The sequence below is a fragment of the Canis lupus genome, chromosome 1 (genome assembly GCF_048164855.1).
Source record: "Canis lupus baileyi chromosome 1, mCanLup2.hap1, whole genome shotgun sequence".
NCBI classification, from domain to species: Eukaryota; Metazoa; Chordata; class Mammalia; order Carnivora; family Canidae; genus Canis; species Canis lupus.
Window position 1 is genome coordinate 26,240,415 of NC_132838.1, and position 27,984 is coordinate 26,268,398.

General features: G+C 34.8%; 1 protein-coding gene and 1 long non-coding RNA gene across 4 annotated transcripts in view; both read right to left on the bottom strand.

The window, feature by feature from the left end:
• The window catches only part of MOXD1 (monooxygenase DBH like 1), a 95,620-nt gene that overhangs the window by 53,196 nt on the left and 14,440 nt on the right, over positions 1–27,984 (bottom strand). For all 3 annotated transcript variants that reach the window (XM_072823766.1, XM_072823778.1, XM_072823773.1), the window contains exons 2-4: positions 23,661–23,807; positions 22,046–22,213; positions 21,826–21,909 (exon numbers count right to left, since the gene is read on the bottom strand). In XM_072823766.1, coding sequence (XP_072679867.1) covers positions 21,826–21,909; positions 22,046–22,213; positions 23,661–23,807 — 399 coding nt within the window. The remainder of the gene's footprint in view (positions 1–21,825; positions 21,910–22,045; positions 22,214–23,660; positions 23,808–27,984) is intronic.
• On the bottom strand, positions 2,461–8,006 carry LOC140632116 (uncharacterized). Its single transcript, XR_012029647.1, has 2 exons — positions 7,947–8,006; positions 2,461–3,332 (listed from the first exon to the last, which is right to left on the bottom strand). It is a non-coding gene; the product is annotated as an uncharacterized lncRNA (long non-coding RNA).

The window sequence follows — 27,984 nt, forward strand, 5'->3', positions numbered from 1 at the left end:
TTGGAAAAAACCTCAAATACACAAGCTAACTTCACATCTAAAGGAACTGGAGAAAGAACAGCAAATAAAACCTACACCAAACAGAAGAAGAGAGTTAATAAAGATTCGAGCAGAATTTAATGAAATAGAGACCAGAAGAACGTGGAACAGATCAACAAAACCAGGAGTTGGTTCTTTAAAAGAATTCATGAGATAGATAAACCATTAGCCAGCCTTATTAAAAAGAAAAAAGACTCAAATTAATAAAATTATGAATGAAAGAGGAGAGATCACAACCAATGCCAATGAAATACAAACGATTTTAAAAATATATTATAAGCAGCTATACACTAATAAATTAGGCAATCTAGAAGCAATGGATGCACTTCTGGAAACCCACAAACTACCAAAACTGGAACAGGAAGAAATAGAAAACCTGAAAAGGCTGATAATCAGGCAGGAAATGGAAGCAGTCTTCAAAACTTCCCAAGACACAAAAGTCTAAAGCCAGATGGCTTCCCAGGGGAATTCTATCAAACGTTTAAAGAAGAACAATACTTATTTTACTAAAGCTGTTCCGAAAGATAGAAACAGACGGACTACTTCCAAACTCATTTTATGAGGCCAGCATCGCCTTGATTCCAAAACCAGACAAAGACTCCACCAAAAAGGAGAATTATAGACCAATATCCCTGATGAACACAGATGCAAAAATTCTCAACAAGATACCAGCTAGAGGATCCAACAGTACACTAAGGTGATTATTCACCAACGAAGTGGGATTTATCCCTGGGATGCAAGGTTGGTTCAACACTAGTAAACAATCAACATGATAGATCATATCAACAAGAGAAAAAACAAGAACCTTATGATCCTCTCAATAGATGATCATCAAGACAGTATGGTTATGGCACAAAAACAGACACCCAGATCAACGGAACAGAAGAGAGAACCCAGAAATGGGCCCTCAACTCTATGATTAACTAATCTTCGACAAAGCAGGAAAGAATATCCACTGGAAAAAGGACTGTCTCTTCAATAAATGGTGCTGGGAAAATTGAACAGCCACGGGCAGAAGAATGAAACTAGACTATTCTCTTACACCAGACACAAAGATAAACTCAAAATGGATGAAAGATCTAAATGTGAGACAAGAATCCATCAAAATCCTAGAGAAGAATACAGGCAACACCCTTCTTGAACTTGGCCACAGCAACTTCTTGCAAGATACAGCTATGAAGGCAAGAGAAACAAAAGCAAAAATGAACTATTGGGACTTCATCAAGATCAAAAGCTTCTGCACAGCAAAAGAAACAATCAACAAAACTAAAAGACAACCTACAGAATGGGAGAAGATATTTGTAAATGACATATCAGATAAAGGGCTAGTATCCAAAATCTATAAAGAATTTATCAAACTCAACAGCAAAGAAACAAATAATCTAATCATGAAATAGGCAAAAGACATGAACAGAAATTTCACCAAGAAGACACACAGATGGCCAACAAGCACATGAGAAAATGCTCCACATCACTTGCCATCAGGGAAATACAAATCAAAACCACAATGAGATACCACCTCACACCAGTGAGAATGGTGAAAATTAACAAGACAGGAAACAATAAATGGTGGAGAGGATGTGGAGAAAGGGGAACCCTCTTGCACTGTTGGTAGGAATGTGAACTGGTGCAGCCATTCTGGAAAACCGTGTGGAGGTTCCTCAAAGAGTTAAAAATAGAGCTACCCTATGACCCAGCAATTGCACTGCTGGGGATTTACCCCAAAGATATAGATGCAGTGAAAATCCGAGACACCTGCACCCCGATGTTTATAGCAGCAATGTCCACAATAACCAAACTGTGGAAGGAGCCTCGGTGTCCATCAACAGATGAATGGATAAAGAAGACGTGGTCTATATATACAATGGAATATTAGTCATTAGAAATGACGAATACTCACCATTTGTTTCGACATGAATAGAACTAGAGGGTATTACACTGAGTGAAGTAAGTCAATCAGAGAAGGACAAACATATGGTTTTATTCATACGGGGAATATAAAAAATAGTGAAAGGGATTAAAGGAGAAAGGAGAGGAATAGAGTGGGAAATATCAGAGAGGGTGACGGAACATGAGAGACTCCTAACTCTGGAAAATGAACAAGGGGTAGTGGAAGTGGAGGTGGGTGGGGGGTTGGGGTGACTGGGTGATGGGCACTGTGGGGGGGCACTTGACAGGATGAACACTGCGTGTTATACTATATGTTGGCAAATCGAACTCCAATAAAAATATATCCAAAAATAAAAAAGCAAAGATGAGCAAGATAAAGATTGAGTTAGCATATTTGAAAAAGAAACCAATAGAATTTCTAGAATAAACACATAATTGAACTTTGAAACTCTACAGATGAGTTAAATAGTATGTGATAGAACAATAAGGAAGAATTACTGAAAATGAAAATATCATTATGACCGCCAAAACAACATTTCTTTCACTTTTATTAAGATATAATTGAACATACACTAAGGTGCATATATTCAAAGTATAAAATTTCTTAAGTTTTGACATACATATATACTCATAAAACCATCACCACAATAAAGATAACTAATATACACATTATCCCCAAAAGTTTCCACATGCTCCTTGGCAATCCCTCACTGTCTTCCCTCCATGCTTCATTCTTATCCCAAGAAACTGCTAAATGGCTTCATGTCACTATAGATTACTTTCATTTTTTTAGAATTTTATGAAAAATGGAATCATGTTATATGTACTCTTTTCCTGTGGTGTCTTTCATTCAGCATAATTATTTTCAGATTAATCTATGTTGGTTTTATGTCCTAATAGTTAATTCTCTTTAATTGCAGAGTAGTAGTGTTCCATTGTTTGTATATACCACCTTCATCTATTAATACACATTTAGATTAATACACATTATTAATACACATTATCCATTCACATATTAATACACATTTAGATTTGTTTCTACTTCTTGGCAATTATAAAGAAAGCTGCTATGAATACTCTTTTATGAATCTTTGTTTGGCCATATGCTTTCATGACCCTTGGCTACATAGCTAATGGCAAAATTGTCAGAATACATAACGATGTATATTTAATTATTTAAGAAACTGCCCAATGATTTTTCAAAGTGGTTGTGCCACTTTCTATTCCCTTCAGCAGTATATTAGAGTTCCAATTTCTCGACATCTTGCCAACTCTTTAATTTTCACATGGCAATTCATGCAGGTGGTATCCCAGTGTGCTTTTATTTTGCAGTTTCTGAATAAGTAATGATGTTGAGCATTGTCTCAAGGCAGTGGACTTTGGGCAGAGATGGAGAGTGATCTCTGGGAAATGAGAAACAATGAGGTAAGTCTTAACGATTTCTTCAGTTAATTGTCCAAGGTGAGTTTCTAGGCTATTGCACAGAAAAGTGAAACTCAGGCAGGGCCTGGCATTCTCCTTGAGTTGAGATCAAATTGGGAGCCCAAGGAGGCAAAGTGGCTTATAGCCCACAGAATATAACAATGGGGGCAGAAAAGACATGCACAGAGAGACAACTCAAGACATCTACATTAGGTTTGCTTCAAGTATTACTGAGCATGGATCCTCTCACACAGGTAAAAATCATCCTTAAAAATCCTACCCAAGATCAGGTGAAAATTACTCTAAAGAATTAGAAGAAATAATGACAGAAATATCACAGTGCAGAAAACAGAGCCTTTCCCCAGCAGAGGGGAAGATCTTATAATTCACACAGTTTTAGGTAAAGTACTCAGAAGGGTTTGCCTTGCAGTGGGTAAAGTGAGTTTCTAACAAAGCTTAAAAATAAGTCCCAAAAGGTCTGATTTCATGTAACTTAACAACATCCGAGAACAAAGCTCAAAAATTTTTATAAAAATATGGACATATCCAGCATCCAGTAAAGTAAATTAAAAATGTCTGGCATCACACAAAGAATCAGAAAAATAAAGCCCATAATGACTAGATTCAAACCAAACTAACCAGAACTCATGCAAATGATAGAAATGGTAGACAGGGACATTGCAACAGAGATTATAACTGTGTTTCATATGTTCCAGAAGATAGATCAAAAATGAATATGTTAGGGATCCCTGGGTGGCGCAACGGTTTAGCGCCTGCCTTTGGCCCAGGGCGCGATCCTGGAGACCCGGGATCGAATCCCACGTCGGGCTCCCGGTGCATGGAGCCTGCTTCTCCCTCTGCCTGTGTCTCTGCCTCTCTCTCTCTCTCTCTCTCTCTCTCTCTGTGACTATCATAAATAAAAAAATTTAATAAAATGAATATGTTAAATAGAGACATGCTAGAGAAGATAATTTTAAAATATTCTAATTTAACGTTTAGAGATTAAAACTACAATGACTGAGGTTAGAAATACACTGTATACTAGTGTATAGTATTAAGAACAGAGTAGATAATAAAAAAGAGAAGACTGGCAAATTTGAAGATAGAGTAATAAAAAAATAAAAGCAGACTAAAGAAATGTATTTTAAGTGAGTTTTGGGCAACTAGCAGCAGCCTGATATACTTACAATTGGAGTCACCATAAGAGGGGAGTGACAGAAAAGCCTATATAACTAACAACACACCTAATGATAACAGACTGAGTACTTTCACCCTAAGGGAAGGAACAAGCAAAGAATCCACTCTCACCATTTCTATCCATCATTATACTGGAGGTTCTATGCAATGTAATAAGGATGAAATTTTTAAAAAGAAAGAAAAAGGGCCATCAGATCAGAAAGGAAGAAGTAAAACTGCCTTTATTCTGAAATGATATGATGATTCATGTAGAAAATCCAAATTCCAACAATAAGGCTATAACCAGTAGGTGAGTTTAGCAAGAGACACAAGATGCATATATAAAAATCATTTGTACACATTGGTAACAAATAATCAGGAAATGAAATTTGGAGATAAATATTATTTAAAATAGCATCAAAAATATTAGATACTTAGTAATAAGTTTGGCAAAATTGTATAAGATCTCTATGCTTAAAATTAAAAACACTGCTTAGAGAAATCAAATAAGAAAATATTCATGATCTAGAGTTAGGTAAAATTTCTTAGTTACAGCACCAACAGCATAATCATAAAAAAAAAGATGAGGTTTTACCAAAATTAAGAACTTCTGTTCTGAGAAACACTGTTACATGAGAAAAGACAAACCACAGATTAAGACAAAATATTTGCAAATCAAATATGTGGTAAAAAGTTAGTTATCCAGGCTATTAAAGCTATTCAAGGCTCAATAACAAGAAAACAAATATCCAATTTTTAAAAATGGACAAAGATTTGAAGATGCACTTCACCAAAGAAACTTTATGAATGGTAAATAAGCACATGAAAAGGTGCTCAACATCCTTAGTTATTAGGGAAATGCAAATTTAAATCACAATGAGATACAATGATTAGAATGGCTAAAATTTTAAGACTGACTATTCCAAGTGATGGTGAGGATGTGAGCACCTGAAACATTCATACATTGTTTCTGGGAATGTAAAATAGTGCAACACTTTGGAAAACAGTTTGACAGCTTCTAAAAATAGTAAACACACTGTATACCATATGACCCAGGCCTTCCACTCTTAGGTATACATCCAGAGAAAAGAAAGCATATGTTCATACAAAGACTTATACACAAATGTTCATAACAGCTTTATCAGTCATAGTCCCAAAATGAAACAAGCACAAATATCCATCGAGTGAATATGGATAAACCTATTGTACTATATCCATACAAAGGAATATTATCTAATAGTAAAAAAGATGAACTATTATGAAAAACCGTCCTGTAACTTGGTTAGAACTGTATCTTGGGCCAAGAGTAATGGTGTGCCAGTCCCAAGACCACGCCTCACATGGTCTTAGAGTTTCTATTTTCTCACTTGGAATCTTGCCACCACCATCTGAACAAGCTCAGTCTAGACTTCTGGAGAATATGATACATACTATAAAATAGATCTTGTTTCATATCTGAAACCTCCTAGACCAGCCTACAAAGAGGTGACTTCCCATTATATGAAAAAGCCCAGTCACCATTCATGTACTGCCTACACAACCCAAGCAGCTTGCAGACTTATGAGAAAGCAATGCAATAAACAGAAGAACTCCCTTATTGATCTGTAAACTGCAATAAATGTGTATTTGCTTAAAGCCTTTGAATTCTGGGGCAGTTTGGTGCACAGTAGTAGCTAACTGATACAAAATGAATATAAAATTCTAGTATATTCAATAATTAAACTTTATAAAAAATGAAAATGAACACACTATTTTCTACTCAAAAGCATGGCTGACTCACACATCATATTGAGTAAAAGAAGCCAGACACCAAAGAGTCCAAAATTCATAAAGTTCAAAAGAGGCAAAATGATTGAAGTCAGAACAGAATAGTGGTTATATCTGGAGAGAGGCAGGACCTGGAAGAGGAAGTGAGAGGCCACTTTTGGTGGACCAGTAATGTTTTATTTCTTGATCTTAATTCTGATTCCATGATTAGTTCATCTTCTGAAAATCCAATGAGTTGTGTACTAGTGTGTGTGAATTTTTATGTATGTAATTCAATAAAAGGATTTTTTAAAAATGAATTGGTTGAACAGCAAATTCACTGAAGAAATATAAATAAAAAGAGCATCAGTCTCACTGGTAGTCTGAGAAAAGCAAGTCGAAAGAATCATAAATGTCAGCTTTCACGTATCAGTAGCCAATAAATTTAAAAACTGCAATACCCAGTCTTGAGGGGGAATGAGGAAATCTGCACACATTGCTAGTGTGTGAATTTTAGAAAGTTATCTGACAAATATATTAAAATTTGGAATGCCTATAACCTTAACTCAATGCATTTAGGAATCTATCCTACAGAAATGAAACCACTATGAGAATATTTATTAAAATATTATTTACAGTAGAAAAAATTTAAGTCACCTTGAATGTGAATCAACTGTAAATGACTACAAAAATTGTGGTTTATACATATTAGGGGATTTCATCATGCAAATATTAAAATAAAAGTGTTCTTATATTTTTGACCTGCAATTATATGGGTGGTAACTTGAAAAAGCAAATCTTAAGTCATATGTACAGTGATCCTCCTTTTGTTTAAAAAAAGAAAGGCGATTAACTCAATAAAATCCGATATAATTTTGTGCTTTCTTGAACATGAAGTTTAGAAGGACACAAATAAATGTGTTAACACTGGTTAACTCCAAACTGGAATCTGGGGAAAGCAGGACACTATTGTACACTTCACTTTTTTTCTTCTTGTAACAAGTATATATTACATAAAAAAATGAAACAAATACACATTAGATAATACTTTTTGTTTAATTCCCAGCATTTAAATTTAAAAAAGAAGAAGAACATCAAGTCACTTAATTAAATGCAATTTTCAAATCTTAGGACACAGACTTTACACAAAATTGATTTAAAAAGGAGGAAAAATCTAAGCATTCTCTTAAGAAACAGTGTACGGTACAAACTCCCTAAGCTTTCAAACAATGAGGGATAAAAATTTAACATTTGTGATCTCTTTTCAGGATTATTAATGGAACATCTCCTATCACAAATGAATTTCATATAATTATTAATTCAAGCTGAAGAACAAATATTTTCTAGCAACTTGGAATAAATATACTTTGAAATAATGTGATGGAACCAACAATCTGTTGGAAAATTTTATTTGCTATATGAGTGGAAAATATTACTCAGTCCTAACATTTCCTGTTTATCATTAAAAAAAAGAACTTCGTTCTTAAACCTTGCAAATTTCATTCAGTTGTAAATCTTACAACCTATTGCAATAAGAGCTTGCCTTACATAACAAATAAATTATATTTGGCAGGCTTATTAAGAGAACTAAGATTTATCTTGAAAGTGAATATAGAAATAAAAAACAAAGATAGTAGAAATGGAGAAAGCCAAGTTATAAAAACCTAACATACCATATAAAATCCAGTTGGATATAAACAAATGTATTTCAAGGTTTTCATTTTTTAATGCCTAAAAAAAAGTCAATGATATCAAAATGAGTTCCAGGGCTACTCTAAATTACTGGATAATTATATCTAAGTAATTTAAAGCTTTCCCAAAGCTCTAAAAATTATTTCATTATTGATTATTAAAAGATGACAGCAGAAAATGATACAAATCTTGGGTATATTTTTTTTTACCTTGAAATTGTTCTATAGGTCATATGTTGAAAAAAAATATAGCAATTTGGGATTTTAGACTTCAATTTGAATTCCACTTTCAATTATGATGAAAAAAGCAGAGTTTTTCTTGCTAGACTTCATTTTCTGCAATCATGAAATAAAATGCTGCCCAAAGCAAACAGAATGTTTAGAGTGTCAGAGTAAAAAAGTAACAGTAGAAAGACAGTATTTTGTAATCACTGTGCTGCTTCCTGTGCTTTTAGAAACATCTTCAGGTGATTTTCCCAGCAATTTTGGGAGCAGGTAGGATCTCCACTTTGCCAGTGAAGAAACTGAGATTCAGAGTTCTACTTAAATTACCCAAGGTCTTATAAGTGGTAAGTGAGGCAGGATTTCAAGCCAACTCTAAGTGACCAGGAAGAAAGGGACCTCCAAACTTAGGCTCATATAAAATAAAATCCCATTGCAAGACTAAGCAAATGATGTTTTATAATACTAAATACTCGGTGACCTCAGGTAGGATATCTATGTTTTTTGAGCCTCAGTTTCCTAATCTGCAAAATGGCATAAGTAATAAGTAAAGCACAAGGTCTGTTACATAATGAGTACTCAACAAATATTTGTTTTCTAAAATTCAATATTTTTTGAAGATTTCATTTGTGTATTTTAGAGAGACCGAGAGCACGCAGGAGCAGGAAGGGCAGAGGGAGAGGGAAAGAGAATCTCAAGCCAACACCCTGCTGAGCATGGAGCCTGAGGTGGGACTGGATCTTGCCACCCTGAATCATGACCTAAGCTGAAATCACAAGTCAGCTTGCATAACTGACTAAGCCACCCAGTGGCCCCTATAATTCAATGTTTTTAAAGCACTTTCAGAGTAATCTTGAGAAGATAGGAACTCTTATTTCCATTCAACATATAGCTATATAATGTTACCAAGATCAAAAAAGGTAAGAGAAAAACCAAGGGGCATATTTAATAATAGGCCATGCTACCAATGGTAACGAAACACTGATGTTCAGTTTCCATCCAAAAGGACTCATCTTGCCTTGAAGTCATGAAGTTAAAGTCAGCTATTATGGATAAAATACCCAATTCCATTTACAAAGATGATTTTAGAAAGTGGAAAATTTTAATAATTACAATTATGACCTAAATTTGAATCCTGGTTTCAATTAACTAACTGGATGAGAAAAACAGCTTTTTTTCACTAGACTTCATTTTCTGCAAAATAAAATGTTTTCCAAAGATAAGAGATGAAATTTAACGGTTGTGATCTCTTTTCAGGGCCTATCACCTCACACATGAATTTCACATTAATTCAAGCTGAAGAAGAAATAAATTATTCCATAAAATTCTTTCATGGCACTTTTAAAGCTGTATTTTTTTCAACTCTTGAGCCATAAGTAAATTATCTCTGGAGATCTTTATTAGGCTCATGGTTCAATAAAATGAAAAACTAAATGATCCAAACTTCTATGAAGAAGCATACATACAAGATATACATTTAAACTATCCAGAACATGTAACTACTTCCGACAAACTCAACAGTCCAATCACTCTCTAGTGACTCTAACTCTAAGGAAGACCTCTTCATTTCCACAAGAATTGAAAGGCCATCACTCTCTTCTGAGGAACTGCTTACAGCTTTTCTTTAAAGAGCTAAAAGGCTATATGCATATCGTGCAATTAAGAGGTAGCCTTGGTTTCTATTTTGGAGAATATGATGCAACTTGCCAGAGTTTTAACATTAAGTAAAACTGGTAAGTTCATGTCTGGGGATAAAGTAACACAATGGTACCATTCAAGATAAAAATCAGTGACCCCATTTAGGTACTAAAGGCCACAGTCTGGGGTCCCTTTCAGCATTTCACACTAGGGGCTTTGGTATGATTAAGGCATTCTCTGATCAGAAAATGCAGTTACCCTGACAACAAGTAATTGCAGAGTTTCTGCATTCTAATCTGACATAACTATACGATGAATTTAAACTTTAGGCAGCAGCTGTGAGTTGGCCCCCGCACACGCAGATGTTGGTTGTAGCATCAAGTATTCTTTGCCACATGTGGGACCAGATGGAGCTTCCGCACAGACAACTGTGTAATACTGGGGAAGTATAATGCTGAAGCAAGAGTCTTACTTTTTAGTCAATGACTGCTGCTTTCTACAAACTTGGAAGTCATGTTTTGGGGCCAAACTAGCCAAAGGGCTCATACATGTTTATTTTAAAAATATTCAGTCTTCCTGGGGTGAGGGCAGGGGCAGGGGGAATATACAAACAGGAAACTTATCAACAATGGGCAAGTTACTTAACCTCTCTAGGCTCAGGTTTCCTCCTCTATAAAATGAGGATAATAATAGTACCTACTTCCTAGGGTTTTTCTGGTGATGGTTGAGCCATAAAATGTACAGTGATCTCAATAAGTGTTTTATATTATTTTGGTGCTTATACACATGAACAGAGAGGTTGTGTCCTAGTCATCCTCACCATACCTGCCTACCTCCCTAAGATCAATTTAGTTGTACTTTCCCCAAATTATTCCTTCCAAACGTCACAAGATGGTGCCCAGACCTTCACTCCTCTCTTTCTTTCACCTATACTACGTACTTTGAGAGCAATGTTCGCTCACCAGTTTTAGGGTTTCTCTGTTATTCAGATGTGCATATGTCTCCCCATCTGGACTGGGGGGTCCTTGGGGTAAAAGACTAATCTTGTATTGCCTTATATCTGACAAAAGACATATTACTGAATACTGTTCAAGCAGGTGCTCATTAGATACTCATTGATTCTTCTTCACAATTGGGAGGGTAGTGCAAAGCTATGTATCCAGCCAATTAAGACATATAGTGTATCAAATACACTGATTTCTGAAACAAACCACCAAGTGACTCTCCTATACTCTCAGGAGTTCCTCAAGCCAGGGTAAAAGCTGAAAGGCTAGGGGTAGTATTTACAGGATCGCTAATGCTATTTACTTGGTCTTGCCTTTACTTAATATTTAAAGTTCTACATACAACAATTCAGTGAGATTTCAGTGATAAAAGATCTTTTATTGATAATGGAATGCATTAGAGCCAGCAAGGTCACCTTCAGTATACAGTTTCTAGAATGGGGCCATTACCTTATAAACATTAATGTATAGAGTTAACTTCGATACATTTCACTAGGCCATAAATCTTTTGCCTTCATAGAATAAAGTATTCCTTATATCCGAATTAGTTCATGTTGAAATTTTATAATGAAAGTCAGCTGTGGTTCCAGGAAACAGCTGGTGTTTTTGCGTCTCTGCATCCACAAAGAAATATGCAATGCATCAAGGAATGACCTATCTCAAAACCATAAACTGCTTAAATCTTTTTCATGTGCAGACAACTAGCAGTGTATTTTGATAGATGCTCACTATATGCTCAGTTTTTAGAATATTTGTTGAATAAAACAGTGTAATTACTATAAAAATGTGTATTGATGCTACTTAACATGAAGAATATAACCTAAATATAGTCTTTCCCAGTCTGCTGGGAAGTTTTAATAAATATGAAGCAAGGATTCTTAATCAGTGAGTTTTTATCAAGATCACTTGGGCAATTTTTCCAAATGATAGCAACAACCACCCACAAACATAAGGGCCTGGACTCCATTCCTGAAGATTCTATTCAGACTATTCATCTTAGATTGTGAATCAAGAAAAATACAATGACTCGATGAAGCCAGATTCAACCACAATGTTTCTGATATGCGAGTGTAATATTTTTCTTTATAAAATAAATATACTATTAAACTTTTATATATTATCTAAATTTTTGATGTAGAAACACATTTATTTTAAACACGCCAAAAGAGGCTTGATACTTTAAAGAACAGTGCAGTCTTTTATAACTCAGTTAGGATTATCTAAAAACTGATCTCTGATTTATAAGTTTTATAAACTCAAATAGTAGATAACTAATTTATTTAAAGTGAAATTCTACTATATATGTAAATTTTTCCTGCTAATTACTAAAAGCACTATTCATAAAAACTAGAAAAAAAATTAATTGTTGTATCAAAAAGGAAACAATGGATGTTATCCTGTTTTGATAAGTCTATAATTTTTTTTACATTGAAAACAGACACCAAAGTAAAACTGGCATATTATATCCTGTGGGAACACATGCAAAAATTCTCTTCATTTCTTTACAACTTTTTAGGACAACTTTTCATTGCAGATCATTTTATAAATGTTATGTATATACATAAATCAAGTTTATGAATTTATTTTATAAATTTCCAGTTTTGTTAATTCCAATATTTAACTAAAGTCAAAGAATTTTAAGTTGAAGGTCAATTAGAACAACCTCTCAGTTACACAGACTTATAGTCTTTGAATTGTGTTATTAATATAAGTTAATCTCTTGAGAAGCACTGTAGTGCAGTCACATTAACTTGCAACTGACCAATGGTTAGTGCGGGATTAGAACCCATGCTCTTGGTCTGGTTCTTAGGCCACGCTGAGATGTCAGTACTTCTTTCTCCAACAACATAGCTCTTCTTGGTTTTAGGGAACTTTTCTCTGGGTGTTTTGCCATAAACTGAACTTCCAAATTAAAATGTTATTGTTTCTCCCCACATGTCCCTTTTCATGGACTGTTACAGTGAAGGAGGATAAAATAGGTCATCACCATTATTTTTACTTAACTCCAAAGAGGACTGTACTTCAGTTTAAACAGAAGGCTTGTTCTTCTCTAGAAGACCTCTAAGGTCTTGTTCCCAATGATCCTTATGCTACAGGATGTGTCCTGTAAGATTAGCAGGCAATTTTCTTTTCAATGAAATTATTTCTAATTCCTTTCTCCCTAACATCAGCTGAGATTTAACATTCCATGCCTTTTTATAGCCATATACATAATCTCTCACCTAATCATCTTAACGCCAGTCTTATTTAAATGACTTCCTAAATCACAAATTATACTTGATATGTGTCATTTCCTGTTAATAAGCATTTCCAAACCCCAAGTTGGAAAATGGTAGAGTTCTATGTACTGAAATGCTACCCAACGAGGTCTAAGTCAGTTTCTAGGCCCTTTGAACTGGTATCTCTGAAAGGTTCTGGTGGAATTTGCTCATGTAGCCCTCAGTCTATACACTCATCCTGTAGGATTCAAAAGTAGCAGCCTTGACTCTGAAAAACTAACTCAAAGGGCCTATAACTGAATATAAGCTATAAGACATCTCTCACCCAAATTATTTTTCATTGCAGCAAAGATCAGCTAGAAGGCTTGGGTTAGTAGAACTGTAGAGAGAAAAGTCCAATTTTGCTAGGAAGATCTGTGCTGGGACTTGGCTCTGCATCACAGAATTTGGGTAATAGTGTTAAGCAAGTCACTTATGCACCTATGCTTCAGTGTGTTCATCTGGAAAGTGGTGCTAATTCAACTTGCCTTGTGGGAGGCTGTGAAAATCTAACATGAAAATGTATTTAAAATAGTAAAAAACAGAGAAGCATATAGTTATCTTTAAGTATCTCTTGCTTGAGAAGCAAGAGTAACAGGAATTCAAACCACAGGGTATCCAAACTGCAGTACATATTTCACTTTTAGTTTTAGCAAGTCATACCTGCATACCTCCCTGAATTTAAGTAAAAATCATTCCTATCTTAGTATTACCATACTTCTACTTACACCCATATTACCATCAACATGCAGAATCCAACATAAATATCTTAGTACAGATTTAGTGCTCTTGATAAAAGTGCTGTTCATTAAATTATTTGCCAAGTTTTATAGCCAGTAATTATCAATAAATGTGCTAATGCTTTGCAGTTTTGTTGTCCAACCTCTTAGACTACTTTTAAAAATGTACTAGATTGGGAGTAGAGTTGGGTGGTAGAAGAGCAACAAAGAAAAATAAATATTTTTTCTGTCTGTTGGAAATGGTATTATTTAAGGCCACAGAATGGAAGGCTAATGGGTGACCTAAGAATGTGAAAGAATATTTCCCAGAGTATCGTCACCAGCTGGCTTTTATCCTTAGTTAGACAAGAACAGGAGGAAATTAGCTTAAATTTCATTTGAGTTAGAATAATGGAAGCAAGCTATGAAATCTAATTCCCAGGGAATCTTTTCTTCAAAATAAAATAGAAGCTGACTTCCTACCATGGTTTCAGTGCAGCCCTGATAAGTATGAGAAAGTACTAGAAGTTTGAGTCCATCTCCATAATCCCCATCAAGAGAAGAAAACAGGGCAGACGGGGTGGCTCAGCGGTTCAGCGCTGCCTTCAGCCCAGGGTGTGATCCTGGAGACCCGGATTGAGTCCTATGTCAGGCTCCTTGCATGGAGCCTGCTTCTCCCTCTGTCTGTGTCTCTGCCTCTCTCTGTGTGTGTCTCTCATGAATAAACAAATAAAATCTTAAAAAGAAAAAAAAAAAAGAAAACAAGCAATTATGAGACTTTTATGTAACAGGTGTTTTCACTTGTATTTATTTCATCTTCACTGGCAATTATTTTTCCTACTTTACAAATGAAGACGTAAACTCAGAGTTAAGTTTGCTCAAGGTCGTCAAGTTAATGAAACGCAGAGTAAGAATACAACTCCTACCTACCTCCAGCAACTCTGCTATGCCCTGTACCGACCTGAAAGCCTTGCTCACCCTGGCACTCTTAGTTTCTATCCCTATTTGAAACTGACATCATGTCCAAGATTTAGACTTATTTATTTGCTTGCTTATTTATTTACTTAGATTTATTTCATAAATAAATTAGAAATATATCTAGTATTTATGAGCTATCTAATATATGACAGAGATAAAAAGAACTCTATGGATATTATTTCATTTGATTTGAGACAAGTACTACTATTATCCCCATTTCACAGATGGGAACCTAGGTTTCAAAATACATGTTAAAATACATGTTAGGAGAGCCTAGGCCCAAGGAATTAAAAAGAGGGGCCTTTAAACTTCCAGGGAAACAGCATTTTCCCTAAGCACTTTTTACCTCAGCAAACCTCGGGAGACTGAGAAGCAAGAGTATCAGGAATTCAGACCACAGTGCATCCAAACCCCAGCACATATTTCACTTTTAGCTTTAGGAAGTCATAGATATTTAGAAGTAAAAAGAGTCATGTGAAATCATCGGATCTAAACCTTTTATCTTACAAAGAATTTGAGGACCATGGTGAGGTTAAGTACTTTCTCTAGGGTCAGAGAGCTAATTAGTGACAGAGTTAGCAATAAATCACTTCCATGAAAAGACATGCATTCAAAGTGAATTAAATTACCTTGTACTCTCAAGTGGCTATTAAGAACACCCAAGTAGCTAGATAATCTCCAGTGTTTCTGTTAAGTAGATGTAACCCAAGAAAATCAAGAAAGAATTTAGCACTGAACAATCTAAGTCAGCAATCTTTAAAATGTGCTCATTTGAGTCAACGCATTGTTGACCCACTTTTTCTACCCACTTCTTTCTGTACAAAGTTATAATTTCAGTCATGGTAAATGGCCAAGTATTTTCATCTCTTCCAGTGGATAAAAGATATATAAAATTTCAGATACACTGAAATATACATATATGTAAAAGCATTTTGGTATTTATAAACCTTGGATGATAAATTCCTGAAGAAGAGGATTCTCATGATTTTACAGCATAATTTTTCCAGAAGATAAAGAATTTTCTATTTTGTCAATGGGTGACAAAATCCACATGTGCCAGGGGAAGTGCCTTGGTATTAAGAATTTAACAACCAAATATAGTGTTATCGAGTATTTAAAAGGAATGGAAAATATTTTCACAGAAGGCATACTTTGAAACTTAATTTCTTTCAACATCTTAAATAGATCTAACTAAATACCCAAAGATTTGTCTTTAGGAAATATGGTTAAATTGGTAAAAAGACAAAGGGAAACATTGATAAGCCAAATAAGTTCCACAGAGTTGGATATAAATAGGTGAAAATACAACCATTTGGTCAACAGTCAATAGAAAACACTTGCTAGTCTGCCACCTAATAAAATGAAACTGAAGGTGAACACATGAAAAAAGAATGAGAACTAAAGCATAGAGTCTATGGAAATGCATCCTGATGACAAACCAAAATGCCATTTCCATCAGGGAAGAAAAATCACATCAATGAAAATATACTTTGAAATATCATTTCAGGGGAAAAAAGGAAGAAGATATAGTGACAAAGAAGAGATCATTCTAATAGTTGTCACGTCATGTATTTTAACACTGAAAATTCTTACAATCTACTAAATTTAACGTAGAAGTCTTACACATTTTCAGAAATAGAAATCCTTTATCACACTTGACATTTCAGAATATGTTAATGCTAAAGTCTCAAACGTGACGGTGTCCTTTTATTTAGAAGAAGGAGGAGGAAGAGGAGAGGAAGTAGAAGGAGGAGGAGGAGGGAGAGGAAGGAGAAGTGGAGGAAGAAGAAGGAGAAGAAATATAACAGGGAAAATGTTCAGCAATGTTTATTTAACATGGTATGTAAATAAACCCAAATGTTCATGCCATGTGCTTAGGAAAGGAAAATCAATTTTTGAATGACTATTCCATGGCTATACAGTACTCTGGCTTCAAGAACATTTCACGGTCACTCAGTGTCATTTATTTTTAGATTTTCTTGTCCTAGGAAACATTTCTTCAAATTAAATAGGTCAGATTTATGAATAACACCAATAGAAAAGAACAGCAGCATCTATATCATGTCAAGAAAGATGTTCTGTTCAGTAGCAAGTATACAGCAGAGCATCTCTCTTCATGCATCTATTAATGAAAAGAATGATGATAGTGTTTTGTTTATCTCAACTTCACATTTCTCCACAGCAGAAAGCTTTCAAATTTCATTGTCTAAATGAAATGAGGGACAATCTAAGTTTTATTTGGAATTCTGACTTGTCTAACTTTGGCAAGTGGCAGTATCAGAGCCAATTAAGTTTATCTGAGGCACAGTTATAGCTAATTGGAATTCTGACTGTCCAGAAAGGGTTGGCTGGTTTGGGATCCATCAGCAACCCAGAAAGTGAACCAGATGATCAACAGATTAGCAATTGTTCATTGCTAGAGATCTACATAATTTTATTTAATTACTTTATTTAACAAACACTATGTGCCTGCCAGGAATTGTTCTAAATACATGTTAAACTTCTTTGATTCAGTTAATAATTACAATAACCCTATTAGGTAAGAACTAGTATGCCGATTTTCCAGATGAGAAAACTGAGGCACAAGGAAGTAAATAATTTGCCATAGGTCATACAACAAATAAAGGCCATCCTTTCTTAAAACTCAGCAACGGTCAACCTTTTAGCATGATGCTCTTTCATTTTCTGGGTCTCCTTACCAATAAAAAGTCACTCAGACAGCAACATTGAGCGGGGGGAAGGCCTAATAATAGTTGGGTTCATTAAAAGTTTTCTATGTGTCAGATATTATGCTAAGTGGTAATACAGTTTTTTTCAACCACTACATAACTTTCAGTCCAAATAATCCCATGAGGAAGTTACCATTAGAATTTAAATGATAAAATGGAGCTACAGCTGACAAATAACCTTCCTATGATTAAATGACTGGTAATGGAAAGAAAGCATCTCCATCAGAGCACAGAACCTACCTATGATACCAGGAGGCTTATTGCCTCCCTACTGGAAAGGTGAGCCTATAAGGCAAGATGGCTACCAAATGGTGAGACAGCCTAGCTGTTTTTCTTTTTTCTCCTCTTTAACATATTATGTTATGTTTAAATGGATGAGTTAGGAGTTCAATTTATCTATGAGAGAGTTCTCTACAAAACTCTACAAAACAACCAACCAAACAAAAAAAAAGCCAAATGAGTATGTTAAACTAGTTATATAACCCCAGCTTCTAATACAGGACATCCAATCGTTACTATCAGGTGATAATGATATTACTGTTGACTAAAGAGAGTGGAAATAATCACTTTCTCTAAACAATTTTAAATTTAAGGTAAAGGTATTATTTGTCAAAGCTTAAACAGGGTTATATTTAAATATGGAGATATGGGCTGGACAGTGGGTCTCAGAGAGAGACACATAGAGGCGATCTCATATGAGAAGTGTAGTTTTAATAAAATTACTAAGTTTTCTTTGTATAATTTCCATATCTGTCTTCCAGTGTGATATGCTGTCATCTGACAATATAAATATTTTAAAATCACAATTTTAAACATCTTTCACAAAATCAAATACAAATCAATAAATTGGAATCACAAGAGAATTGAAACCACCAATAATTTTTATAATAATTCCATTACTTCTATGGATGAAATTATTAATGTTTGTTATTTTATAGTTTTATAAAATATTTACCTTATTTTATATTTTTGGTAGTAAATAATTTTTATCATTACATGATTAAACTTTAAATTAAAAATGTAATTAATATTTTTAATTTTAGTCATTTGCATTAAATATATTCACAAACAGCCACTGATATATTTTATTTATCTGCTTAATTTTATGGTTATTATAACTATGAAATGTATATTGGACAGTACTATTAACATTTAAACTGCAATTACACACTTTTCTTTGTTTGAAATGAATCCAGACAACAAAATTGATTTCTCACAATATTACTATTATCAATATGTTCTTAAAACTCACTGCAAATGATATATAATACAATATAAAAGCAATGTTCTTTTTCTGAGAAAGTATTTTTTGGTTTTTGCATCAGAGAAGAACTGAGTTGTTTTGATACAGTGAGTTGTGGAACATAAAATAAGGAATAAGGACAAGCACCTAGCTGATGGCTTTTCAAAACATATGAGTCTTTGATTCTATAAAAAGAAGAAAAGAAGATATAGTTCTCTTAAATTACTAGAAATCATCTCTGCTAAGGAAAAGAGAATGGAAATCAGGTAATTTCTTAAGGTAAGTTTTAGATCTATGAACTCTACTCTAGAAATATGTTAAAATTTTATGGACGCTGGCATAAGCCACAAATTAAAACTGTTTTTTAAGGATTGTCTCAAAATATATACGACCTGAATTATTTTTACAATCTTTATTTTTAAAGATTTATTTGGGGGAGAGAGAGAGAGAGAAAGAGAGAGAGAGAGAGAGAACAAGTGGGGGGAGGGGCAGAGGGAGAGGGAGAATTTCAATTAGACTCTCTGCTGAGCACAGAGCCTGGTGCAGGGCTCGATCCCAGGACCCTTGAGATCATGACCTGAGCTGAAATTAGGAGCCAGCAGCTTAACCGAATGAGCCACACAGCACTCCTATTTTTACGACCTACATATTTTGAATTTATTTTCCAAGTAAAGCTTTTTCTTCTCTTTCTTTTTTTAAGATTTTATTTTTAAGTAATTTCTACATCCAATGTGGGGATTGAACCCACAACCCCAAGATCAAGAGTTGCATGCTTTTCCAACTGAGCCAGCCAGGGACCACTTCTCTTTTTGCATATTATCCTATTTAGGTTCATTTCTGAGTAAAATGTTTCATAATACTTAAGGATCTTTAAAACATTTTAAGATTTAATAACAATCTCAGGAATCTATTCTATAAGTGGTATTCTTAAGTAATAATAGAATTTTAAATTCTAGACACCAACCCTCTGCCCTTACAGCAACCACTCCTCTCTCCCTCAAATCCCCTCTTGCTAGGGGTAAAGAACTTTCATCATTTTATAGAAGTCCAAAAGCATATCTGAGTATTACTATGATAAGCACACAATGGGAAAACTAGCTAAGAATTCCTGAATGGATACCAAGTAAATGTCCTACATAGAGAGTTAGAACATACACTCCCCCTTTAAGAGCAGACAAATATTTTTTCATTCTACTTAATTATTAGCATTAATAACAATGAAGAAGAATAAAAATGCATTAATGTAAGTGGTTACAGACTGCAATTTTATCAATTAATATTTGCTGGAAAATGAATCAGGGACCCATTTTGCGAAACATTTGCTTTCATTTCTGAACGTGTGGTTTTACATTTGTCCTTTAGGCTGAGTTCCCATTAAATCTATTGCAAATGACACACAGTACTGTATAACATATAGTATATATAAATATAACATTCTCTTTTCTGGGAAAGGTGTTTCATCAGCAAAAGGAAAGGCCTTTAGGCACAGTATTAAGGCACCGGCAAGAAACAGAAAATAACATTGCACAGAGGTAAGTGGCTCATTTGAAGTCTCATTATTGGTAAGTCATCTGACTGCAAAAATACTACACAAATATTTAGGACTACTTAGTAATTCAGTAAACATTCTCTCAATCGGCTCCTCTTGTCTCTGTAAGTAGTTATGAATCATATGTGTAAACAAAAGGCAGCTCTGCACCACTAGACAAATACATTAGAAATTAACAAACGTAAGTTACTTATAGAATGTATTCAGTGTTTCCATCTCTGCCAAAATACTTTGAGGTTAGTAGGGACATGTTATGACTGACCACCCTTTACAGACGAAGAAACCAGGGCTTACCCCAGAGCGACTTACCTGAGAGCACATAGTTAGTGAAAGAGACAACCAGCAAGTTGAACCCATATACTTCCCTCTGGATTCTAGAACCTACAAATTTGCGTCTTTCTCACACCCATGCTGCTTTGCTACATAGTCTGAGGCTGACAAAAAGCTGATGACATCTGGCCGTCTGAATGTTTAGAGTATTTGTATGCGTGATTGAATTCTATCTTATTCTTTCTTATGTCTAGGACACTTTCCCTACCTTCTCATAATAGTTTCTTTGAGAGCATGGATTGTATATTCAGCCACTGTGGAACTACCAAGCAATTTCAGACCCAAGGACATATAATTCCTTAAAAATACTTGTTCATTCACTAATTAGATGCAAAAGTTTTGGGAGACTTTTCCTGGTAGAGGCAGGAGGGAATTAAAAGCCATAGGCAAACTGAGTTTATTTATTACCCAATTCTGTATTTTTGAATTCCTACAATCTACTAATTTTCCTGTTTTCCTATTCTCAAAAACTCACTATAAAAATTGGGTTCTTTTTACAATATCCAATATTTACAGTGAAGCAGACATTCTCAAATATTGGTGGGGAATATAATCTTCCCGTATATAATCTATTGATATGCAAATATATTATTTAAATTGAAACCCTAGCGATTCCAACTGTACAATGTTGCATAAGAAACAACTAGCAGTGGGGCGCTGGGGTAGCTCAGTGGGTTAAGGGCCAGACTCTTGATTTCAGCTCAGCTCATGATCTCAGAGTCATGAGATTGAGCCCCGAGTCAGGCTCCGCACTGAGCATGGAGTTGGCTTGATATTCTTTCCCTTTCTCTTCCCTCCCCCACTGCTCTTCCCCCTGCTCGCAGGAGCTCTCTTTCTTTTAAATAGATGATAGATAGATAGATAGATAGATAGATAGATAGATAGATAGATAGATAGATAATCTTTTTAAAAAGAGAAAAGAAAAAGAAATAACTAGTGATGTTCAAATCCATCCCACAACTTTTACCTTACAATGTAAAATTAGGAGACAAAAAAACCAAAATCAAGCTATAATCCAAGATTTCTCTCTAAATTTAGTGACTCCTAAGACAGGGTGGGAGTCAGATAAGCCAGTTCTTTGTTCTTGAAATAGCTTTCCCATACTTGAAAATCATTTCTATTTTTTTAGGAAAATAACAGTATCTCCTTCATTCATACAAATTAAATTTAGCCTGTGAGTGAGTCACATACCTTTATTACATGATGCTTTTCCTGGAATACAGGAATCTTAAACATTTGACACCAATAGGTCGTACCTTTGTTTGGGATGGGGACCTGTCTTAATAAAAAGGGGAAGGGGACACAAAGTCACATTCTCTTGACATGCTATTAAACACAACAGCATAAGTAAAAACTCTTACATGTTTTCAATAAACCCTCCCTTTCAAAAATAAAACCTGAAAAAACTTACGTCCTGATTTACCAGGTCAAAGTACGGTACAACTGTAGGCAACACCTTGCTTGTCTCATGATTCAACAGCCGTAAACTCTTGGTGCCACGATTGGAGTCATGGTACTTAGGACCAGCTTCTCCCACATCTTCATGGTGGTAGGCCCAAATCACTCTCACAGTGCTCTCCTAGTGATCAGACAGGGGCAGCGTTATGTCCCATGAGGACACTTCCCTTAACACTGAGCTGAGTTTAGAGAACTCTATTTAAAGCAGGACAGAGACGTGAAGAAAAGAGAATAATGACATTTGGAGTCCTCAATATGGTCTCCAGCAGTAATTGTGTCAATTTGATTAGATCAGTAGGTATCCAAAAAGATAAGTTTCTCTTTGGAAGAAACAGTCTCTCTCAGCACACAAGATTCTGTCTGCCAGATGAAATTGGTTTTCACTCAGCAAACAAAAGAGATTGCTCAAGGCATGGTGGGGCAGAAGGAAGGCTTACTGAGGTATAAAGAAATTGTTGTGTCCTCCCACAGATAAAAGTGTCTTTGCCAGATCTTTGTAATAAGAACTTTGAAAATAAATAATAAAGCAAAAGCTATTTATTTTAAAAGCTATATTCTTTCTTAATAAGTCAAAAGACTATAATTATTTTTCCAATTAAAGTATAATTGCACTGTATATTACATAAAAAGTGATCCATGTCTTTGCATGTGTTTTTTCCCTTCCTCTTTTAATCTTTACGCTGAATGTTTATCAAAACAGCTTCAGATCAATTCAGCTTCAGATTTTTACATTCCCATTTTTAAAACTTTAATTTATCAAATAAAAAAGATAATTTGATTGATCTATAAAAAAATGAAATCAATCCAAGAAATTCATGGACACTTGCAAAATACCACATGAATTATCTACTGTCTAAATATTTAATTTCCATATGTATAAAGATATTAATGTTTGCATGAAGTCTGACAATAAGAAATCTTGTATAACATATCAGTAGGCAATTTTAATTTTTTTTTTTTTTTTTTTTAATTTATGATAGTCACAGAGAGAGAGAGAGAGACAGAGACAGAGACACAGGCAGAGGGAGAAGCAGGCTCCATGCACTGGGAGCCCGACGTGGGATTCGATCCCGGGTCTCCAGGATCGCGCCCTGGGCCAAAGGCAGGCGCCAAACCGCTGCGCCACCCAGGGATCCCCGCAATTTTAATAAATCTACTATTCATCTCAATTTTAGAAATTTACAAAAATGAACCAGTCACAAATCAGATGAATTATATCCTGATATTCAGTATCTAATTCCTTCTTGTGTAAATACATTTTTTCCAACCTTTATCTATTGTGTATACTCAAACTTTATAGAGAAAAAGCTAGAAACCTTACAGATAAAATCATACTCACTTTAAATGGCCTTTCAAAATTCTAGATTCACACAAAAATTGCCTTTATTGAAATGTGTCGTCTTAGATTTTCTGTGGCTTCTAAAAAGATTTCAAAGATATTCTAAAACACTGTGTGACTTTGTTTTCAAAGGTTATTTTTAAATATTTGTTCCTTTTATTCTATGAAATGTTTCACAACTGTAAATGTACAATTTGTTCACGTATGCATCCTCTTGTAGACTCCTTACCGTTATACTCTTGTCATTTATGTCACATGTATGCAGTTCTCTGGTAAATTCAATTATTGTGTGGGTACTATTTTCCATGGCATATTCCAGGTGGTAATCTTGCTGAGTATCTTTTTTCAACTCTCTGTTTGCATTTGTAAAATAATCCTGAGGAAAATAAGGAAAAGAAAAATTAGGATATCGCAAATTCAGAGTGAAAAGAATTTAGATTAAGAATATTTATAGTACCTTTAAAAAAAAAAACCACTGATTCTGTTTATTTACAAAATCCTGTATCTACAGTCATTTTTAAAGTCCTGGGAATTTTCAAGTATCGGGGAATATCCCAACTAGGAAATCAGTCCCCTATGAAAGTAGTTCATATTTGAATTTCTGGCCCTTCGGGAAAGTGTGGTATGGATTACAGTATCATAGAGCATCAAAAGAAATGAAGTAAACAAACATTCAAGATCATCTGTTACTTTTCCTTCATTATACAAATGAAAAGAGGAACTTCAAAACTGTGAAATAGCTTGCCCCAAAGTGAATGGACTCCTTTGTAACAAAGATAGAACCAACCCCAAGGTAGGCACTTTTTTCATTGTTACACCAGGTAGAGCTTCTCTTCCTCAAACCTAAAAGCAAAGAGGTTATAGGTTAACCTGAGGTTATAGGTCATTTCAGTATGTGCTTTAATAGCAAATGCTTATTAAAATGAAATGCAATGGAAAAGTATGGAAAGAAATGGAACTAGATGAATTACAGGATATTGAAAACCTGGAGAAATTTTTTTTATGGATCAGCCATGATTTTTGTACTAAACTTGATCACTGGTATACAGATCGCTTCTGGGATGCAAACAAATGCAATGGAGAGGTCATGCGCTTTGAAATCAAATGACTTAGGACCTGACCCCTAGCTCTACCCCTAAATATCCTTGGAGAATTGTTGAAGTCAAACTCTGTGAGCTTTTATTTTGTCTAACAGTAAAATGGGAATACCTATTTTATGTATTTTAAAATATATACCTATTTTATGAACTTTGAAAGATAAAGAAATGAAACAGTAATTGGGGGGAAATTGCCTACAATGGTTGGTGCCCATGTAATGTTAATTTCCTTTCCCCTCTTGCAACGTAGTTTGGTTTTTATCCGAAATATTTCCCTATACCATTTACCATTTTCTTAGATTTTACCATTTTTACCATTTTACCATTTGCCTACCATTTACCACTTGGCCCTTACTAATATATTACAAATATATTACAAAACTCATGGTGCTAATTTTCATCACTTATAGAAGATACAAAATTTGTCTTAATTATACCGGTCTTTCCATACATTATGATATTTTATTTTTAAAAAGCCACAAATGACTGATTTAGAAAATGCATGCTGAAACATTATTACAATTATTTTTACTAACATTAAAATTACATTTGAAGAAAGGATTGCCATGCTTAGCAAAGGAAAGAAAGAAAGAAAGAAAGAAAGAAAGAAAGAAAGAAAAGAAAGAAAGAGAAAACGAACACAAGAAAAAAACCTTAAATTGTAAATGTCATACTCAAATGGATGGCATTTGGCATTTTTGTTCCTAATACCATTTTAAGGTAGCTATCAAGAATGTGTGTAAATTTGACATCCAGATATTTGCTCAAATCCATTATTGGTGATACACAGAGCCTAACTAACTTTTTTCACCCAGTGACAATTACAACTCACTGAGTACATCCCATGCACCAGGCCCAGTTTAAGCATGTATTAATATATGCACACACATTAACTCACTTCCACCTTCACATCAGCTCTGTGAGATAAAACTATTTTCCTATTTCACAGACGAAAATACTAAAGCAATAAGAAGGTTAAGCATCTTGCCCAGGATCACACAGCTGGTAAGTAGAAAAGCCAGTATTCAAAGCCAGACAGTCTGACTCACATCTGTATCCTTCTTCACTGTTAAACACCGTAGCAGTCACTGCTGAAAAAGTATGGGTTAGTTTATATTTTTTCTGTCTACAGAGAATATCTATAGTTTTTGTTTGTTTTGCTTTTCTTACTTTTCTTACTTTTTCTACTGCTAAAGTTGGGGGCTATCAAAAAAATTATTCTGAGAATGAGTTGTAACTGTGAAAACAATTTATTTTTTTAAATTTTTTTTATTGGAGTTCAATTTGCCAACATATAGCATAACACCCAGTGTTCATCCCACCAAGTGCCCCCCTCAGTGCCCATCACCTAGTCACCCCAACCCCCTGCCCACTTCCCCTTCTACTACCCCTTGTTCATTTCCCAGATTTAGGAGTCTCTCATGTTTTGTCACCCTCACTGATATTTTCACTCATTTTCTCTCCTTTCCCTTTATTCCCTTTCACTAATTTTTATATTCCCCAAATGAATGAGCCATATAATATTTGTCCTTTTCCGATTGACTTATTTCACTCAGCATAATATCCTCCAGGTCCCTCCACATCGAAGCAAATAGTGGGTATTTGTCATTTCTAATGGCTGAGTAATATTCCATTGTATACATATTGTGAAAACAATTTAAATGAAATATTCTTGTCATATTGTGATTTTCCCACTACATGGATTTTCAATATGTAGATGAAATAACAATGTCTATAGACAACAAGGGTCAGATAAACTATGCCTTTATACTGAGTTCACATTTCACTACACAATTCAAGTAATCACAATTTTTGCAAACAAAAGGAATACAACACAAAAAGCAATCAGGTTGAAGAGTAGAACAATTATCCTAGTCTTGCAAATATGTTTCCAGATCCATTGGGATTCCATTTGGAATGGATCCATTCCAGATCCATTTCCAGATCCAAATAGTTATCCAGGTGCCTTTTCCCACCTCTTTGCTTTTGTTCACACTCTTCTCTATCCCCCTTGTTCTCTTCCCCCCCCCACTGAGAAATCCTTTCCACTGACTCCACCCACTGAAACTTAACTCCATTGAAACACTTCCTTCTCTTCAAGACTCATGATTCTATCTCCTCTACGAAGCTTTCTTTGATTATTCCAACTGGAAGTGATCATTCCCTCTTAGGATCCTTATTTCTCTTTTTCATTCCCATGTAGCCTGCAATATGTTCTAGACATAGAATTATCTTCTCAACCATGTGGAAATTGTCTGGAAATAGAAAGCTAATCTTATCAATCCAGTTATACATTTGTACCTTTAATATAATTGTACTATAAACGGAACAAAAAGAGGGTGACAGATTATTTTCTCAATTGTTCTCAATTATATTTACATATGGTTAAGATCAGTATGGAATGTGTTTAACCAGTTGCTAGCATGGGTTTGAGTCCGCATGATCTGCCATCTGGCACTGAAATCTAGGAACATTGTTATGACCTTTTAGCCCCTAAATGGACATGAATCTTATGAAACTGACATCAGCATTTACTCAAAAAAGGTTTATGCATGCAACAGGCTCTTTGAAATCCTTTTATACTAAGAGGGCATTCCCTACCTATTTTAAAGAAATAGGCCCCCCCAAAAAAACACAAAAAATACCCCCAGATCTAAGAGAGAAACCGTGTTTCAGAAGGTTTTCTAATGTGAATTTATATCCTGAGTGACTTGCATATTGCAGATGTTTATTAAGTATGCATAGTTTTAAAAGGAGGATCCTGCCTTTCCTTTTGTTAATTCTAAATAAGGGGATAATTTTGGAAATAAAAATAAGAACTCATCATCCAATATTCACAACTTAGTGGTATGGGAACTGTTTAACTTGAAGGGAAATATTCCCCAGTAGCACCTTCTTTCTTCCTTCAACTTGTATTGAGAAAATAAATGAACCAAAATCAAAAAGTCTTAATTGTGTCAATATTTTACAACTAAAAAAATGTCACATTGGCAAACCTTAAAAGCACAATTAAGTGAGGCAAGGAGAGAAAAAGGCAAAAATAAATAAATAAATCTGGGTCTCAAATTTCCTATCATTCAACTATTCCTGCTAGTAGGAAGAAAAGAAGGAAGGGAGGGAGGAAAAAAGACATGAAAAAAAAAAAAAAAAAAGCAGATCACTCAAAGAACAGTCTTGAAAATCTTTCATGCAGGGCACCTGGGTTACTCAGTTAAGTGTCTGCCTTCGGCTCAGGCCCTGATCCCAGGGTCCTGGGATTGAGCCCCACATCAGGCTCCCTGCTCTGAGGGGAATCTGCTTCTGCCTCTGCCCACCTCCCTGTCTGTCTTTCATGAATAAATAAATTTTTAAAAAATCCTTCATGCAAATCGGCTAAACCTAAAACGATATGCTCAGTGAGTCTAGAGGTTTCCTGACAGTTTGACAAAGGGATAAATGTTATTTGAGTGGATAATT